Source organism: Danio aesculapii, chromosome 8 (assembly GCF_903798145.1).
Source record: "Danio aesculapii chromosome 8, fDanAes4.1, whole genome shotgun sequence".
Lineage (NCBI taxonomy): Eukaryota > Metazoa > Chordata > Actinopteri > Cypriniformes > Danionidae > Danio > Danio aesculapii.
In genome coordinates, this window is record NC_079442.1 from 36,652,487 (window position 1) to 36,672,854 (window position 20,368).

A 20,368-nucleotide genomic window follows, 5' to 3' on the forward strand; every position below is an offset into this window, starting at 1 on the left:
GCGCTCAGGCAAAAGTGTAAAAATGGCGTCCATCATGGAGGGGCCGCTGAGCAAATGGACTAACGTCATGAAAGGGTGGCAGTACCGCTGGTTCGTACTGGACTATAACGCCGGGTTGCTGTCCTATTATACTGTAAGTATTTCTCGTACTGCTGCGGGAAAAGAGCGGGGGTTGACTGCTTAGTGTCCCGTCCTGCGATCGTTTATTGCTGGAAAGGAAACGAGCACTAACAGGCCTGTCAGGAGTTGGGAATCTCTGCTGGTTTGGGCGGGGCTTGGCTTGAGTGACTGCTGCCTCAGCCAATCCGAGCCTTACTAAGGAAGCCGTAACCCAATGAGCTGTTAGACTCGCTGTGTTGCCAACAGGAAGGCCACCTCCCTTGGAAAAAACTGCTTACTGTAGTGTAGTTTAGTTTGGAAATTTTGAAGGGTGGAGGCGTCCACATGTGACCGCTGTTTTGAATGCAATTGTCGCATGGCGTTAAATGTGTTAACACACATTTCTTGCTTTGAAAGCGGTCTCTGAAAAGCTCTGTAAATGTTTTACACAAGATAGTAAAGCTAAGCTACGAGCTGCAGTTGATGTCAGTAAATCATCCTCAGCTAGACCTCTCAGGTTTGTTAATGTGTTCATATATAAGACGTTTCTATATATATATAGTAGTTAACATTTACTGATAAGGTTAAAGTGGGTAAAAACGAACAACGTAGCTTCCCCGTTCTTCTCTAATGTATTTACTGTAACGTACAGACAGTAAATATCAAACTGTCAAACACATACATCTATCTGAAAGCTTGAAAGCAACACCTTAGATGTGTAAATGCAGAATAATTTGTGACTTCTCTTTATACTATGTATAGCTTTTATATTAATAATTTTATATCGTAAATCATAATCTATAGTACAAATAGTAGCCTAAATTATGTCGAAATATGAGTGAAATATCAAAATTGTGAATATGTGTATATATATAAACGCGATTCCAAAAAAGTTAGGACACTGTACAAATTGAGAATAAAAAAGGAATGCAATAATTTACAAAACTCATAAAATTATATTTTATTTACAATAGAATGTAGATAACATCAAAAGTAGAAAGTGAGAAATTTTTTAATTTCAGGCCAAATGTTGGCTTATTTTGCGTTTCAGGACGGCTACAGATTCCAAATAAGTTGGGACAGGTAGCAATAACATGCTAGAAAGGTCAAATGTACAGCTGGAGGACCAATTTTCCACTTATTTGGTCAATTCGCAACATGATTGTGTATAAAAAGAGCCTCTCAGAGTGGCAGTGTCTTTTAGAGGTTAAGATGGGTAGAGGATCACTAATTTCCACAATGCTGTGCCAAAAAATAATGGAGCAATATCAGAAAGGAGTTTCTCAGTGAAAAAATTGCAAAGACTTTGAAGTTATCACCATCTACAGTGCATAATATCATCCAAAGATTCAGAAAATCTGGAACAATCTCTGTGCGTAAGGGTCAAAGCCAGAAAACCATACTGGATGCCCGTGAACTTCGGGCCCTAAGATGACACTCCATCACAAATAGGAATGCTACTATAATGGAAATCACAATATGGGCTCAGGACTACTTCCAGAAAACGTTGTCTGTGAACACAATCCACTGTGCCATTCTATAGGTAAAAAAAGAAGCTATTATTAAACCAGAAGCACAGACGTTTTCTCTGGGTCAAGGCTTATTTAAAATGTACTGTGGGAAAGTGGAAAACTGTTCTGTGGTCAGACGAATCAAAATATGAATTCTTTTTGGAAATCTGGGACGCCATGTCATCTGGACTAAAGAGAACAGGGACAACCCAAGTTGTTATCAGCGCTCCGTTCAGAAGCCCACATCTCTGATAGTATGGGGTTGCATGAGTGCGTGTGGCTTGGGCAGCTTACACATCTGAAAAGGAACCTTCAATGCTGAAATGTATATCCAAGTTCTAGAACGACATATGCTCCCATCCAGATGTTATCTTCTTCAGTGAAGACCTAGCATTTTCCAACATGACAATGCCAGACCACATACAGTACTGCATCAACTACAACATCATGGATGCGTAGAAGAAGGATCCAGGTACTGAAATGGCCAGCCTGCAGTCCAGATCTTTCACCCATAGAAAACATTTGGCGCATCATAAAGAGGAAGATGCGACAAAGAAGACCTAAGACAGTCGAGCACCTAGAAGCCTGTATTACACAAGAATGGGAGAACATTCCTATTCCTAAACTTGAGCAACTTGTCTCCTCAGTTCTTAGACGTTTGCAGACTGTTGTAAAAAGAAGAGGGGATGCCTCGCAGTGGTAAACATGGTCTTGTCCCAACTTTTTTAAAATGTGTTGAGGCCATGAAATATATAATCAACTTATTTTTACCTTAAAATTATACATTTTTGCAGTTAAAACATTTGACATGTTATCTATGTTGTATACTGAATAAAATATTGAAATTTAGAGCTTCCACATCATTGCATTCAGATTTTCTTCACAGTAGCCCAACTTTTTTGGAATCAGGTTTGTGTATATATGTATACATACATACATACATACATACACACACACACTTCGGTTACGCTGAATGACACTTCACTGTTTTCTGTAAATCAGGCAACAATGTGTAATATTTCTATTTTCTCCGGAAAAAAGGTCATTAAACAGGACATAAGAAAGAACTTCTAGCTCACTATATTGGTGTGACTCTGAAAATTTCCTTTTTGTTGTTGACCCATATATGATATACATTATAGTACCCCATTAAAGCACTGCTTTTGCAAGCCGTGTGCTACCTTTATGTGTAATTGCCTAAATATTATAAGATGTTCATTTAATTATAATATTAAGGATGACATGTATATTAATAGGCTATGAGCACTATTAAAATATCTTCCATGTTCAATTGTATAATGTAAATTATAGGTTGGTTGCATGCATAATACTTTATAGCAGTTTACAAGCTTACATATTCAGCAAAGTAGGAATTCAGCACTGCGTTGATCTAAAGTCAAAACTCTCTTTTAACACTCTGTCTCCTGCTTCAGTCCAAGGACAAGATGATGCGTGGCTCTAGAAGAGGCTGTGTGCGACTTCGGGTAAGAAGCTTTCCTTTATATCAAAGTAAGAATCAGCTGAACCTGGTGTCATTCTTATCCTTAACTCATGTCAGTGCTTGTCCATGTTCTGATTATTAATCTGGTTTGGCTATACTATTTTTTTCTCCCTGTCTGTCCTTGAGAATCTGCTCTGTCTATAAGGATTTATAAAAAAGAATGGGACTTGATGTTATGCCTCATGCTTTATTTTAATAGATTTAGACTGCATCAGTTAATGAAGCTAAGTTCCTCTCTAAGTTGTCAGATATGGGTTCAAGAACAGTTCATTTAATCACAGTCAACTTTATAAAACATTTCTACGTGGACCTCACTTGGCAAGCAGCAGTATTGGGATGCTATAGCTTTTTTCGAAGGTCTTTAAATGGTCAAGCATTTAGATTTGTCTTCAAAAATCATTTTAGATGTGTCTTGTTTGTGATATAATAGAAATGCCTCCAGTAATAAACACAATGCTGTGAGATCTGTTCACCAGCAGATGGCATACTATGCAGTTTAATATTCAGAGGACAGTTATGAAATGTGAACATTATATCCAGAACAGTTTTTACAATATGCCAGGAGATATTAAATTGTTAATCTTGAGGTAATGTTGTATTGTTGTTATTTCAATAAAGCAGGGGTGCCTAAACTTTTTCTTATGAACGGCCAAAAACCAAACTAGATTGAGGCTAGTGGGCCGAAAGTAAATATAGCTGCCATGGGTACTTCCTTATTTATTAAATAATATTTAAAAATGTCCGTTTTTATAATGAACTTATTACAGTAAAATGATCTCATTTATAACAGAATAGAGTTAAACTAGTCAAGCTGCACCTGATTTTGCCTTGATTTGCTCGCAGATGTCTTCTCCGTTGTCCTTTATCTGTTGAGTGACAGCATTCAAGTTTTTACAAAGTATTTATTTACGTATTTACAATTAACATTTAAATCAAACATTTAATATCAGTTGGCTTTTTTGTAGCTCTGGAATAAAATAAACAAACAAAAAAGATTATTTTAAACTAGAAATGACAATCTCTGTTAAAATCATTCACCCCAACCCTGCCCATCATTCATGCTCCTTTCTCAGATGGTATAGTGGGCCAAATCAAAGGTTACGACTGGCCAACTTTGGCCCGCAGGCCTTAGTTTGGGCAACTCTACATTAAAGTGATTGATCAGCCAATCTGTCATCATTTACTCGCCCTTTACATGTTCAAAACCTGTTTTAGTTCATTTCTTCTTTTGAACACAAAAGAAGATATTTTTAAGTATGCTGGTTGATGTTATTCATTGACTTCCATATTTTTTACTATTACGGAAGTTAATGTGTCCCATCAACCAACAATTTTCTAAATATCTTCTTTTGTGTTGAACAGAAGAAACTTGTAAAGTTTAAAACCACACGAGGGTGAGTAAATGGTAAGGTGATTTTACTTCCCTTTAAGACATATTCGTTTATTTTACCTGTATGTGTATATAAAGCTTAAGTACTAAGCTTAAGCATACTAAATAAGACTGTCATGAGGGTCAGTGATGAGAGACATCATTTATCATACACCTTCCAATTGTTACCATCAGTTCGTCGATATTGTCCTTCCAGATGTGTAAGAAATAGGGCAAAATGATTATTTATACCTCAAGCACTTAAGTTTTTAAATTCCTCCTCTCTCAGTAGTAGTTGATGGGCAGTAGAATGAACAGTTATTTAGAGTTACCATGTTTTTATATGTTTTTTTATATAAATGCCAAAGGTGTAATGTTAGATGTCTCTGTAAGTGTATTCTGCAAGTGAAATTTCCCTACGGGGACAAATAAAGTTAACAAACTAAATTGATATACACTACCGGTCAAGTTTGGGGTCAGTTTTTTTTTTTTTTTCTCCCATGTTATTTTTTCAAGAAAATTATTCTCAAGGCGGCATTTATTAAATGTAAAAAAAGTTGTTAAATTGTTAAACATTTATTAAAATGTTGAATATCTGCTTTCTTATTGTATGTAGTTTCAAATAATTGAAATTATTACTTCAGTTGTTTTTGCTTTTATTACTATTAATAAAGATAATAATAATTAATAATAGAGTGATTTCTGAAGGATCATGTAACTGAAGACTGGAGTAATGAAGCTGAAAGTTCATCTAATCACTGAAATAAATGATTAAATTATAAACTACTTCTGAACAGTTAGCATAGTGCAACAACATTTCACAATTTGACAATTTGTACTGTATTTTTGATTAAATGCAGTCTTGGTGAGCAGGAGAAGCTTATTTTAAAACATTTAAATATCCTACTGACCCCAAACTTTTCGGTGGTGTAAATACAGTTTCTTTGAAAGCTGCTTGAAGTTAAATTACTTTGAAATCAAATTACATAACTCATGAAGTTGTGTGAGTAGAAATATTGTGTATCTCTTTTGATTTCAGTGCATCACACAGCTTTAATTGCTGTCATCAATAAGTAAATGATTCCTAAAATTGCCTGAGAGCGAGTAGATGTAGCTTAAAGAAACATTAAAGACATTAAAACAGCTTAGGGCGTTGGCTGCTTTTTCTCAAGGCCTGTGGTCTGATCTGATGTGAGCAGTTTCAAGCAACTGACAGGAAGAGAGCAATAAAGACAATGCAGTGCTTATCTTTATATTTTCAGCCTATCCTTATTTAAAACCTTGCAATGTTTTCATTATGCTCGCTTTAATGTTTTATAATGTAAGAAAGGTTGTTGAATGAGAATCTGCTTCATCAGGTTGGAAAGTGTTAATAGTCGCATGTTTTTCCTCTGGTCCTGTAATACTTACTGAATATGCTGCAGTTTTACCCCCTCTCTTTCTCTCTCTCTCTTTCTCTCTCTCTCTGTCCTCCTTTCTCAATTTCCATCTCCTTCCCTTTTCTTTTTTTTCCTCCTCCTTTTCCGTCTCATTTTTTTAATCTCTCTTACTCCACCCATTCTCTCCCACCCCTTTCCTCTCTCTCTCTCTCTCTCTCTCTCTCTCTCTCTCTCTCTCTCTCTCTCTCTCTCTCTCTCTCTCTCTCTCTCTCTCCTGGTGTGTGAGGGAGCAGGGCAGAGGAACGTAGAGAAAAAGAGAGGGAGCGAATGACGTGTCTCTCCATCTGAATGGCTTTCGCTGCGATCCTTTTTTGCAGGGAGCTGTGATTGGAATCGATGACGAGGACGACAGCACTTTCACCATTACCGTAGACCAGAAGACTTTCCATTTTCAAGGTGAGGTCTCAGTTCTTTCGTTGTCCTGGGGCTTTCGTCTTGTCCATCTCTCTCTCTCTCTCTCTCTCTGTCTCATCTTCTGTTCTTTGGCAGCTCCTGCTGAGATGCTTTTAACCAGTGTTTATATTGCAGCCATCAGCCGGCTGCTCACGTGTGCCTGGTCTGTCTGTCTCGCTCTCTCTCTCTCTCTCCTCTCTCTCTCTTTCTCTCTCTCGCTCTCTCATTCTTCCTATTCCTCTCCTCCTTCCACTCTGTTTATTTTTGCTCCTGCTTACTCATTCTCCCCACACATGCTCTTTTTCGTTTTGATCGTAAAGAGGATTATGACATCAATAACCAGCACTCTAATGCAAACACGACCCACTCTTGCATCACAATCCAAACATGCATTAGGCCCGGTGCATTTGTCCGGCTTATCTCTTGCAAATCGAGTCCGGGATCTGCGTTGAATTTCTGCTAGGAATTTTCCCCGGAGCTGGAGGAACTCTTGGCGGAGCGGAGTAGAACAGAAAGTCTCACCGCAGAGTTGCGCAAGGCTGCCGAGCTCCAGGTTTTTAGCTTCTAGCCTCCACCTTCTTTCACTGGCTCATCTGTCCTCCTCCACCCCCCCCTGGCATCCGCCCTGCCGGTGGGTTCGTTCACTCTCCCCATGCCCTCACCCACTGCTATGTTCCGACACTGTATGCTGTGGCTTTACAGTAAGAAGGGTAAGGTCACTTTCAGCTGGGATTGCATCTTGTGCAGTGATTGTTTATTGTCGGTGTTGGCGTCGATCACTCGTGTCGTGGAGATCCAGAATTTAGTTTTTGTTTACAGCTGAAGCCTTTCTCAGGTTTTCATTAGCTTTGAGTTTGTTTGTCATTTTTATGGGTTACAGGTGTTGAAGTATATACTTGACGGCGCCAGAATGTTTATATTGTGTCATTTTTATTTATTAGGGATCATCTTAGGTTTGTTCCATCCAACAGCAAGGCTTGTCGCTACCTCACACTTATTTATTCATGACTTTTGTAATGTTATGTGTTAGGCATGCTATGGTATGCCAACTGAAACTTTAAAACAGCAAAGCAAATAAGGACATAAGCTAATCAGCAATGTCAGATTTCCGGTTTTCCATTTGCATGTTTGTATTTTAGTGGTAGTGTGAAGGTGATAGAGTCTGAGTTGTCTGATTAGGTTGTTAACAGAGACAGTTTATGATTACAGTTTATGCACTATCCAAGACTTTTTCTTAAGTTGAACATTGAATATGTTTGTACTGAAATTGTGAGGCTACCAACACTTTGTGAATTAAAAAAACATATATGTGTAATAACAACAATCATACTCATGGCACCTTATTGTACATGGAGATCTTATGAAGGGAAATTTTCTATGTAAGAAACTGAACATATATACATTAGATATGTTTTGTGCGTTTTGTATATGTGCATAAAAAAACGATTGATGGAAACGGCAAGATACGCAAAAAAAATGTACGCGCATAACCGAGTTGGATCAATTTTTTATTCGATAAGAAAAGATGTGCTTAAACTACAATGGAAACACCAAACGCAGTTTCAGTATTAGCGTTGTTATGTTATTAATTCCCTCTAGAACTGTCGATCATCTGCACTCTGCGTCTCATGGCTTCAAACGCCACCATGCATTCATTGCGTATCGGCATTGTCTTCTGATATGCAAGTAATTTATTAAATGGAGAAAAGATTGACGCAGCTTCTTCTACCACAGCAGTTTTTACTGTTGATATTTGGCACCAGTTAATCAGGAAGTGACGATTTTGTTTTCTTTGACTCAAACTGGTTTAAATGCTGGAAAAACTGCTTTATTCGCAAACCCTTTTTGCGATATTCCAGTTTTCACATAAATTTAATTCACATTTTACGGTGGAAACATGCTGTCGCCTCACAGCAAGAAGGTTGCTGGTTCGAGCCTCGGCTGGGTCAGTTGGCGTTTCTGTGTGGAGTTTTTTCTGTGTGGAGGCGACCCCGGATTAATAAAGGGACTAAGCCGAAAAGAAAATGAATGAATGAATGATGGAAACATAGTTAATGATGTTACTGTTAATTCATAGTTTCTTTAAATTTTAAACATTACAGATCGTTTCACTTTGTAAGACCTTGTTTCGTGTATTGTCAGGTGCCAGAGGTGTTAATTTAGTTGTTCCTGTTTATGTTTTTACTCTCCCAGGTTGCAAGTATCTGTTGACCTGCATTTTATAAATAACTTAGATAACAGTTTCCGCTAAAAACCTTCTTTAATGTTTAACTGAAGAAGAAAGTTACCACCATCTTGCGAGTAAATAAATAGCAAATTTTAGTTTTTGGGTAAACCATCTCTATAATGATTAGTCTCAACAATGCATTGTTTTACGTCTCTGTTTCAAGTTGTAATTAGTGTTTTAAAGTTATATGTTTTAATTATTCAGACTTGATAATCTTTAGATTGTGTTATTTTTTTGGTTTATTAGGGATTGTTTAAGGCTCATTCCAACTGGTGATCAGTCTTGTTGCTTTTTTGCACTTATTAAATAAAGCTAATTGTTTTTATCTTTATTTTATTTTACATTTTCCTCAAGTTCCTTAATTCCTAACCTCTGCACTCATGTCAGTTGTGCTATGGTATGCCAATCCAAAACCTTATTCGTTAATTTATTTATTCAGGAAAAAAATGCTGGCATAGCCTGACCTGGTGTGTCAGATTTCCTCTTGTGTGTTTGCACGTGTGTGTTTCAGTAGATTGTGAGTGTGGTGCTCAGGCTTCAGTTTCAACAATCTCTTCATACCATCCACCTCTTTGGGTCCTCAGGGACTCATTTTATCAGTTCTCATATCACCATTGCTGCTGCAGCCATTTACCCCACAGCGGAAATGGTTTTGCGCCTCCTGATCTCAGTGGACCGGAATTGCAGTGCGAGTTGCTAGTATACTAGTTATTTTTGGCATGCATTTAGAGTTACATAGTGCCATGTTGGGTTCAGAATGGCATATCCTTGTAGACATGAGCAAATGAAGATAAGTATATCTATTCTAGACTTGGATTGCATTCTCACTATATAAACGGTTAATCTACAGATTGCATTAAATTAAATGCATTTACTTGAGTATTCTAACTTTTAAAATGACATGGCCATTCATGTTTTTTAATACTTTCAGCAAGAATATAATAATTTGATCAGAAATAACAGCGAATGTATTTATAATGTGACAAAACATTTCTTTCACAACTGCTATTGTTTTAATCTTCTGGTTTCAAAGAATTTAAAAAAAACTTTTAGCCTTTGACAAATATTCAGTTTACACACAAATATATAAGTAGTAATATTTCACAATATTGCCATTTTACATTATAACTTCTTTTGAAAACATTTAAAAATGCACATAAAAAGAGAGAGAATAATCAAATTACCTAATTATTTTCAATACTGATTTCATTCACAGTATCTGAGGATATCTATGCATTACTTCAGGCTGTAATTGACTGCAAAGGATTTGCAACCAAAAAGTTTGATTTATAATTATTATTCTGTCCCATTACTTTTGGTCCCTTAACAAGTGGGAGGCACATATGCAAACTGTTGTGATTCCTATACACCGTTCACCTGATTTGGATGTAAATACCCTGAAATTAAAGCTGACAGTATGCAGTTAAAGCACATCTTGGTTGTGTCATTTCAAATTCATTGTGTAGGTGTATAGAGCCAATAATGTTAGAATTGTGTCAATGTCCCAATATTCATGGACCTCACTGTATGCATTTGTGTGTATACAGTTTTCAGCATATACAAATCATAGTACAAATCTCTCATTTATATTTATATTTTCTATAGGAAGCTTTAAAATATTATATTTGTCCATTTACATTATATTAGGACTGAAGTCAAATCTGGAGCTTATCTAACAAAATAGCTCATGATAATAGTCCCAAATTAGTACACCTAAATTTATAAACTAAATATTAAATAAATAATTTAATAAGAGCAAAATTCAAACACAAAATATATAAAATTTTGTTGAAATTTGGTAGTTTGTAATTTTTTTAATAATATTTTGCATGAATTTAAATATACTATCTTTCTATTTTTAAAGTTGTTTGGTGACTAAAATATTATTTTAATAAATATATTTGTTTAATAAATCTGTTTTGTTCAAATGCACCAAAATACATTACCTATATTCACTGAGTAAAAAAATATATAGGGTGTACTCATTCAGTTGTCCAGCTTGTACTAAATGACGTTGCAATACTAGAGCTTTGTTGTGATTTTAACAGCGCTTGTTGTCCAGGGTGGAGTGATTTGTAAAGTGAGATGTGTTCAGGTTAAACCTTGCTGTGTTTTTCTTGTTTTAACATGAAACATTGTCAGGATTATAACAGGCAGCCCACTGTGCTAAAACCAAACAACATGCTGTTAGATATTACAGTGGAGAAACAACAAAAAGCACCTGCCAAATGGAAAATCTGGCTTAATGAGCACTGCAGGATGATAAAAACCGTGTGAGCTGTGAATGTAATAATATAGTTGACCTCTCCATTCAAAAAGTTCGGTTTGAGAATTGGGCGAGGGTCAGCAGGATGGATACTGTATATGCGGATGGGTTTGCACAATGTCAGCCGCAAAGGAACTGTACTTGCTATTTAGAGGACCATCCATAATTCATCATACTCTTCTGTGGCCCAATATCAGCCTCGCCTGAAAGCCCCTTTATTTTCTCTCAGCTAAAAGCCTCTACCTGTCTTGCTCTCAGACATTTGACTGAAGAAAAAAGAAAAAGACAGTCAGCAGTTAAGAGCTCCCAGGGTCAGACACTGAGCTCCTGCTGGCAGTGGATCAACATTCACATTCATTCTCTGGAGGGGAAAGAAGCAACAGAGGGAGACAAGACATGAAGGATACCATAGAGGAAAAATGAGCTACTGGTGTGTGTTTTTCTCTGTCGTCAGACTCATGTTTCTGCAGGACAGAGCTGGCAGTGGAAAGATGCAGGGAGTCACATGGAAGCTGCGGCTAGTTAAGGAGAGACTGCAGGAAGGCATGGACACACATGCACTCCTTTCAAAACCTCGTGAGCTGCCTGTAAAGGTGGCATTTTAAAACTCTTTGTTTTTGGACACAAATAAATATGGACATATTTATTAAAAAAAAAATTTAGTCACCAAATATTTATAGAAATAGAAGATAAATACATATATACTCATGCTTTTATTTAAAACATTTAAAATCATGCAAAATATTACTAACTACAAAATTATTTATATATATATATATAAATAATTTTATTATATTTATAATATAATTTAAATTATATTATATCTATCTATCTATCTATCTATCTATCTATCTATCTATCTATCTATCTATCTATCTATCTATCTATCTATCTATCTATCTATCTATCTATCTATCTATCTATCTATCTATCTATAAATATTTGTTTCTCTTGATTTTACCTCTTGCTTGAACTTCATATCAAAATTATCATATTTCATTTCAAAATATTTCATATTTTCCCCTAAAATATAGATTTGGGCTACGAATTTTTAGACTTATCGCAAGTTATTTTATTAGAGTAGCTCCATATTTGGCTTCAGTAAATCAAAGAATACAGTTTTTTATTATTCAGAAATCTTTATTTATCAGAGTATCTTGGATATGTGAATTCCACAAAATACTAGTTTACTTAACACTAATATGATAATATGGCAGACATTTTTCTAGATCATGTGAGACTCAAGGCTGGAGTAATGACGGCTTCAGCATTGTCTTCACATATTAAACTGTATTTAAACACAAAACATAGTAATATTTAACAGTTTTCTACTGTATTTTAAAAGGCAGCCTTGATGAGAACACACAACTTTTGTCAGAATCATTACCAAACCCAAATTTGGTAGTGTACATAACTTTAATATATGTATTATCATTATTATTATTATTATTATTATTTGGGTTACCCTCCGTAATTTGTTAAATGGATATTTTTTGTTGTTGTTCAGAAAGCACTCATTTATTTTGTCTTCAACTCTTCATTTCATTGCAAGTCTGGCGGAGACTGGTGATTTTTCCTTTAACACCTATAACATTTACAAAGACTTCTGTAAATGATGAGGCATTTTATCCGAGTTCTTGGATCTTTCTTTTTCCAGCATTCTGCTAGGGTGTTGTTAGAAGGGCACATTACATAAGGTGCCCTCATTCCATGCTGAAGTCCGCCACTGCTCTCCAGAGAGCCACTCCACCTTGCTTTCAGTATATAGGCTACAGATGAGGAGAGCAACTAAAAACTGAATTACATGCTTTAATATACAGCAGAGAAATTATTAACTTAATAATAGTTGCATTACTTATTATTTATTACTATTACTGTTTAATAATAACAATCCTTTTTTTTCCATGGCACGTTGTTTTGTTGTTGCTGAAGTCTTTAGGTCAGTGTTGGGGCGTCCTTGTTGCCAAATAATGGACAAGTGCAGTGTTTTGTAATCAACTCTACTACCTCACCTAGTGAAAGCTCATTGGCTGGTGAGTGGAGGTAGCCTGGCATCATGCGTCACGTGATCTCAGCTCTGGTGCCAGTAGCGCAGGGAGGGGCCATGTTTGTTTTGGACTGCGACTCTCACACGGATCTGGGACATTGATTTCAGGCATGTTCCATAGATGTGGGATGGCTTTCGTGGTTGTGAGTGAACGCTAATGCTGTGGTACTTTTACAAGCAGGTAAAGCTAATGAAATGTTCTGTTAACTTCTTGAAAATATTTATTTACTTGTGCCGTTTATATATTTCTGAGTAATGTGTATTGATTATTTACTGATTTGGTGTATGTTTAACGCTCCATTGCCTTATGGTTGGGATGTGATCTATAAAGGCGCCACCACTTACACAAATTGCATATCTCAGTGATTCAATTGTAGATATGGAAGCAGATCTTTGTGCTTCTGAAAGCTTTCAGATTTTTTGCTGAGCTTTGCACATTCATCCATCGAAGTGTCAGCTATATCATATATATGTTTTGAGTGCTGTTTTTCAGCTTTTCCCTGAGGAATTATGTCTAATGGATTATTAGACAGAAAAAGAGAGCGAGCGAGAGGGCTTTAGGCTAATATTTGTCTGTTATGTTTTGTGGTCACTTCTCAGGCTAAACATTAAATAAACTCTTAATTTTGATGGGTCTCTTGTTGTGAAATGTGAGCTTTTTTTACTGACTACTTACACTTTCTGATTTCAGTTCTTTTTAGTGTCGACCACAAAAGGAGATGTTTAGACGAATGTTAGTGCTGCTCTTTTACATAAAGTGAAATTGGATGGTTAATAGTGGCTTTCAAGGACCAAAAAGCTCTGTAGAAGTAGTACACACAACTCTTGCTCCACATTTTTAAGTCTGCTGATGTCATATGATAGATTTGTTGGAGAAACAGTCTAAGTGTAAGTCCTTATTTACTGAAAATCAGCCCTTTCGCTTAAGCATAAATGAGGAAATAGTGGAAGGATTTAAATGTTGTTTTGAGCAAATGAAGACAGAATATTTTTTTTTATCAAATATGTTATACTTTTTTTTTTATTTTAATTTTTACAAGATGTCAAGGACTCAAGATAAATGGAAGAAAAAAACGTGTTTTCATGTATGTCTCTTTAAATGCAAATGAGCTTTTCTGAAGAGGACGGAGCCTTAAAGCTCATGGCTCAGTTACTTTGGCAACTATAAACAAATATTGAGTAGTGGCAGGGCTTTCTTTTTGCACATCGTTCCCTAAACAAACTATCAGCTGTTTCGGACTAATGTGAAGAAGTTGGGGAATCGCGGAAGAAAATGAAAGTGAACAGCAGACGGGGGAGGAGGGCAGTGGAGGAGGGGGATCAGTAAAATGAGGTGCCGGCACAAAATGTTACCTGACGTCAAATATCAAATATGTAGAAGGTTATGTCAAATATGCAAAAAGTTATGTTAAAAGCACAAAAAGATGGGAATTAATTGATTTGTTATACACTGTCTGACAAAAGACTTGTCGTCGATTCCAGTTGTAAGAGCAACAATTAGTAGCATGTCTTCTAGTTGATCATTTAGAAAAGTGTCAGAAGGTAGATTTTTTTTCCAATTAATCATCTGTTGAACTGTATCCCAATCATCACAAATTCTGCAGAAGACCTACTGGAACCCACATGGACACAAGAATCTCAATCAGCCAAGTTTGGTCAGGGAAAACTCATGGTTTGGGGTTACATTCAGTATGAGGGTGTGCGAGAGATCTGCAGAGTGGATGGCAACATCAACAGCCATTTGGACTGCTCATTACATTACAAACCACAGGAGAGGGCAAATTCTTCAGCAGGATACTTCAGCCTCCACATCAAAGTTCCTGAAAGCAAAGAAGGTCAAGGTGCTCCAGGATTGGCCTGCCCAGTCACCAGACACGAGCATTATTGAGCATGTCTGGGGTCATTCACAATATTAAATCTTTTTCCACTGCACCATGACTTTATATTCTATACTGTACATTATTTCTGTTAAGTGACAAGACTTGAGAGTCAGACCTTACTGTCCTAATTAAATAATTAAAAATCAAGGCATGATCATATTTTATTTTGATTAAAAAAATGTAATCTAGAGGACTTTGCCTTTCATATAATCCACTTCTGATACCAAATGATCAACTAGAAGTCAAGTTATTATTTGCTGTTCCTAAAACTTGGATAGGCGACAAGACTTTCATCAGGTAGTGTATTGTGACATGCATGGCCTCAAAAGAAAGCTCAGTACAACTATAGAAATGTTTAATGAAACATTAATAGTTTTGGTAAAGTTTTTTTACTATTAAATACCCACATTACACAAACTAATTGTAGTGTAAAATTGTAAAAACCATAATGGGACCCATTTAGGTCATTTGGTAACTTCACAGTTTTCACGTTTTGTTGTTTTATGCTCTATACTTGATTTTTAGCTCTTTTAATAAACCACACAACCTACATTTTTAGGCAGCTCTTGAGTTTTTATGAAATATCCTTCCTTTCAGTAAGTAACTTTGTCACTAGCATTATTTACCATTGGTGTTTACTCAAGGGCAGAGGCTTTCATTTGTGTGCGTTCCTGTTTAACTTGCCACAACCTGGTCTTGTCTGAAACTCTGCCTGTTTTCATTAAGGAAAACCGGATCTGTCAACAGAGCTGTAGTTACCGCTGACACCTTTACAGTTCCTCAGCAGGGTCATTCTCCACTCTCCATTTCATGTGCCGTGTGTGTTTGTGGTGCGCCTGCTTATTACTAATGGATGTGTTTTTGGATGTCTGCCCCGCAGCCCGTGACGCAGACGAGCGGGAAAAGTGGATCCATGCCTTAGAGGGGACAATTCTCCGTCACACCCTTCAACAGGTAATCTTGCTTGGCCATTTGTATCATATTTCACATATCTAAGCCAGATAGGTAAAAAGAAATGAGTAAAATATGTTTAGATACCTTGTGAAAATTTTTTTTGGTGTCTGAGCTTGTTAATTTTGAGAGCATCTGAGTGCTAAATGATGTACACTGAAATGAAACTGGTGTTTCTTCTAAATAAAAACATTCTAATTCAGAAATAGCTTGTTGATTTCAGAAGTAATTGCAAAGAAACAAGTATTGTTGAATTAAAGGTCTTGTATGTAAGTTTTTGACTCTACTAAAGCATTAAAATACCATAACATGTTTGCAGATATTTAAGAAAAATATCAAGTGAACATTCTTATTTATCTGAAAAACAATGCTGAAGTCAGATATTCTGCTTGGAAAATGTTCGTTATTAAATCCGCCCAATGTCAGTTTAGCCAATTATATTTCAGCACCCTGGGGGTTGCCTTGATGGAAAACCTCATATTTCGTTCAGTCAGAAAGGCGCTCAAAGCATGCTTTCCTGACCGAAATGCGACCTCCGGTGGACAGTAGCCGACTCCAAAATGAGACGCACATTTAGAGTTCCACATGAGGTTATTAATTAGCAAATAATATAAATATTACGAACGTAAACATTAAAGGTTACATTGTAACCCAGTGGCCTAACAACACGCTACATGAGGAGATTTGCAGTGATAAGCATTAGGGCTGTTTGCATCAGACGAAACGCAACAGAAATTTAAATACATCCATTCAGAAGCACAGAACATGCACTCGCTCAAGAAATGATAAGGTTTATAAACTAATTAATACATATTAAACCTCTTCAACATTATTAAATGTAGAAACTGAATCACTGATATGTGTTGCTTTTAAGTCACAGCTCTGTTTATAAACGGTTTATTTTATTTTTAAGATCTGAGGTGAACTATCTGCTGCTGCTTTCAGTAGTAGGGCAATAAAAATAATGTAAAATGGCATTCAAACTCACATTGTTAGCATTTAACACTGAATAAAGCACATGAGGTTCAATGAAGATCAATGTCAGTTTATCCTGTTTCTAATATATTTCTTATATATTAATTCGCAGTGTAGGTTAAAACAAAAACTTGAATATGGAGAATATTCCTTCTATCACGTGCCGTTGCTTTAATTTAGGACACGACATAAATCAACCTTAAATCAGCCTTTAGGCTCGATAGTCAGACTTGTTCCTGTTCATCTTCAATCTGGCAACCTGCAGTTGTGTTTGTTTTAATCCAGGAATGCAATAGCTAATTCAACCACTGGGTGTCAAACTTACATACTGCACCTTTAACGGTGGAATTTAAAAGAAGAGAAAGCGGTATTCTTTTTTTTAATTAAAACAGTAAAAAGTTGTTTTTATTATACTTTTTTTTTTCATAATACTAATAATAAAAATAATTTTCATTCATTTTCCTTTGGCTTAGTCTCTGATTTTTGTGGTTGCCACAATGAAATTAACTGCCAACTATTGCGGCATACGTTTTATTCAGCGGATGCCCTTCCGGCCACAACTCAGTACTGGGAAACACCCATACACTCTCACATTCACACACAAACACACACACACACACACTCTTACACTGCGGCCAATTTTGTTTACCCAATTCACATATACTGTAGCCCATGTCTTTGGACTGTGGGGGAAACCGGAGCACCCGGAGGAAACTCATGTGAACATGGGGAGAACATGCAAACTCCAATAATAATAATAATAACAATAATAAAGTTTAAAAATAATAAAGTTAAACAAAATTATAAAAAATATATGTATGACTGTTTGTGGCTGAAATTATCGATGTTATTTTAGTCAGTGTTAATTCAGTGTGTTTTATCCAAGTATTTAATATTTTATTAATTTTTTATATGTCATGAGTACATCCTCTTTCAGTTTTCTGAAAAAACATCAACCAAGAATAGAAAACTGTTTGTCAAACCGTTTCATTATGACTTCTTAGACTTACCTTTCTTTTTTTAAATAAACTGTGATGGCATAATCTGCACAAGTTATTTTCTCCCCCTTTACCTCCCGTTAGGAAAGTGTAATGTTTAATTTCTGAAAGATTCACTTTTTAGAAAGAAAACCAAACCTAATTCGGCTCATCTCTTCCTTTCAAAGATCTCTCCATTTTCTCTCTCCCCTAGCTTTGCGTTTTCTGTTAAACCTGCTGACTGGCAGCTGCGTGCACCTACACGCAGTTTGTGTGCAGCTATCCGGTCACATGATCTCCATCAGCCAATCACAGCATTGCTTATTCAGCCTGTCCCTCCAGTGCAGCAGCTGTCAGATCCAATCACAGCACAGCATTATGTTTTCTACAGTCTGCAAAGCTTATGCCACTTTTTCTTCTGCTTCTGTTTTTTTCTTCTTAAGAGGAAGTCTAGTCTTCCTGGTCAAGAGTGGTTTATACACAAGCCGATAGGTGCTTGTTCACCTTATTCGCCCCTCCTTTAGAGGGGGAACTTACAGGAAAAGGCTGTGTGTATTGATACTGAAAGTGTTTCTGGGAGTTTGGGTCAGATTTGTGGAGGCATGTCCCGCAGAGGCAAGCACAGAGTGAGTATTTTTGTTTTGTTGGAGCTCACTGATGCGTTAAACGGGTCACGTTGTGTATGAATGCGCACAGGTAGGTGTGTGTGTGTGTGTGTGTGTGTGTGTTTATGAAAATGAGAGCAACATTTGTTTGTGCAAATAGAGGTCACACTTGAATACCTAGTTACTTTTTTACTGACTTGTGATTTATAATCTCAGTCATATCATGCGTGTAGAGTCTGTGTTGGCATAACAGACCACATGACTTTAGGTCAGACTTGTTGTTTGGCTCCTGAAATGCATAATAATAGCCAACACACCTCGAGTTGATTCATTCTGAAACGCTAGTCTCTGCAGTTGTGTTAGATGTTGAGATTTACTGCTGTGAGTCAGACTGAATGAGTGAGTCAATGGGATGAGCTTCCCGTCTGTCTGTTCAGGTGTGTGTCAGCTAACACGTAGCTCATAGCTGTTTTTCTCTGCCAGGCACAGGCTAAAATAATTATGCAACATTCTCCTAAGTGCCGCAAATGGTAGTAATGAGGCATTTGTGTTATATGTTCTTGCCAAAACAGCAGATCTCAGGCATGCTGGGAGGTGAGATGTTTATGGTGCCTGTAGGATGTGACTAAGCATATGTTCCCACACTTAACTTGTAGGGAATTGCGGTTCAGGTTCCAGGGAATATACATTTAATGAAACTGTTTTTAAAGAACATAAACTTGTTAAAAGTATAAAACTATAAAGTATGTAAACTCACGTTAACTCTTAAATTTGTATGCGCCTGAGAAATTAGAATTTTAATAAAAAATGTGCTTTATAGAGTTGTTAAAAATGCAGGTCCGCATTTGAGCTTTTTCTTCAGTTTGTGTGACTTTCTCATTTACACTCATAAAATAGCCTACAAGCTGTGTAAACGGTCTAATTTGAATGTGCATTCATATTTATTTATAGTTAATGTATATTTACTTGCATGAATAAACAAACAATACATTTATTGCAGTATTTATTTATCTTTGTTAACATTAGTAAATTAAAAAAAATACTGTTGTTCATTATTCGTTCATGTATACTTAAAGTGCATTAACCAAAATCGCCATGTTTTCAGGTAGCTCAAACTAATGAGCATGCAAGGAACGTTCGCCATATTGACCGTTACACTTTTCCCTGTTAAAAAACTAGACAAGTGACATGTCTTGTGTATTCTGTAGTCTTTGGTACAAGTCTCGAATTGTACTGTTATGAACTACCATGCATTTTATGTAAGTTTCTTCACTGTAATCTTTTTATGTGGATGTTTGTGTAAATTTCAGAACACCTTTTCTGATTAAAATAGAAATAATTACAATGCTATTTGTAATTTTCACATAACAACTACGTAGTTTGCAAATAAATAGATGTTAAAAGTAATATGAAAAGCTTTCTACTGTAACTGGTAACGTTTAATTTTAACGTTAATTCTATGGTGTTGATTGTTCATTTAGGGTAAGTTTGTTTGTTATCCATGACCAAATATTTAACACAAAATTCAGATAATACAAATCAAGTATGTAGACATAATGCAAGGTTTTACATATATATATATATATACATGCATACATACACATACACACACATATATACCAACATGGCATGGTCATGGTTTCCGCTACATTCATTCTTCCATGGCGGGGCGCCACACCAAAATTCATCCCGCCACGGCTACATTACAGCTTCTCATTCAAATCATTCAGTCGTTGTTTTTTTAATAGTGGGTTGTAATTGCACCAATATGTATTAAAAGTTAAGTGAATTATAGCAGCGCAAACTTTTCTGTAATCTGACTGACTGGTGCGTGAGGCCAGCAAACACGACGAAGCTTTCAGTTAAGATGAACAGTTTATATAAATATACTTTATTTATAGATAAAGGTCTATGGTTTTGCTTGCAATTACTTTATCTTGCTGGAGTTTATAGCCGTTTTACTTTACTTCAGGACGCATTAATGCTGCTATAGGTCTATTGGAGAAATTCATAAATATTCCTAGCACTAAACGCACTAAATCGCACTTCAGCAGCGTATATTTGAGGGCGCGCAAGAAGTTTTGTGCACGAGCAGAGGAAATTGGCGCGCAAGCTGAGATCCGCATTC

At 36.3% G+C, this 20,368-nt stretch overlaps 1 protein-coding gene across 4 annotated transcripts in view; it reads left to right on the forward strand.

Annotated features, from left to right (window-relative positions):
* The window catches only part of osbpl9 (oxysterol binding protein-like 9), a 54,316-nt gene that overhangs the window by 6 nt on the left and 33,942 nt on the right, over positions 1-20,368 (forward strand). For 2 of the 4 annotated variants that reach the window (XM_056463872.1, XM_056463873.1), the window contains exons 1-4: positions 1-133; positions 3,044-3,094; positions 6,237-6,315; positions 15,613-15,686. The exon at positions 1-133 is cut by the window's left edge and continues 6 nt beyond it. In XM_056463872.1, coding sequence (XP_056319847.1) covers positions 23-133; positions 3,044-3,094; positions 6,237-6,315; positions 15,613-15,686 — 315 coding nt within the window. In that variant the 5' untranslated portion in view covers positions 1-22. Of the gene's footprint in view, positions 134-3,043; positions 3,095-6,236; positions 6,316-6,676; positions 7,023-15,612; positions 15,687-18,098; positions 18,262-20,368 lie in introns of those variants that run through there. The other 2 variants (XM_056463874.1, XM_056463876.1) reach the window with 2 other exon arrangements.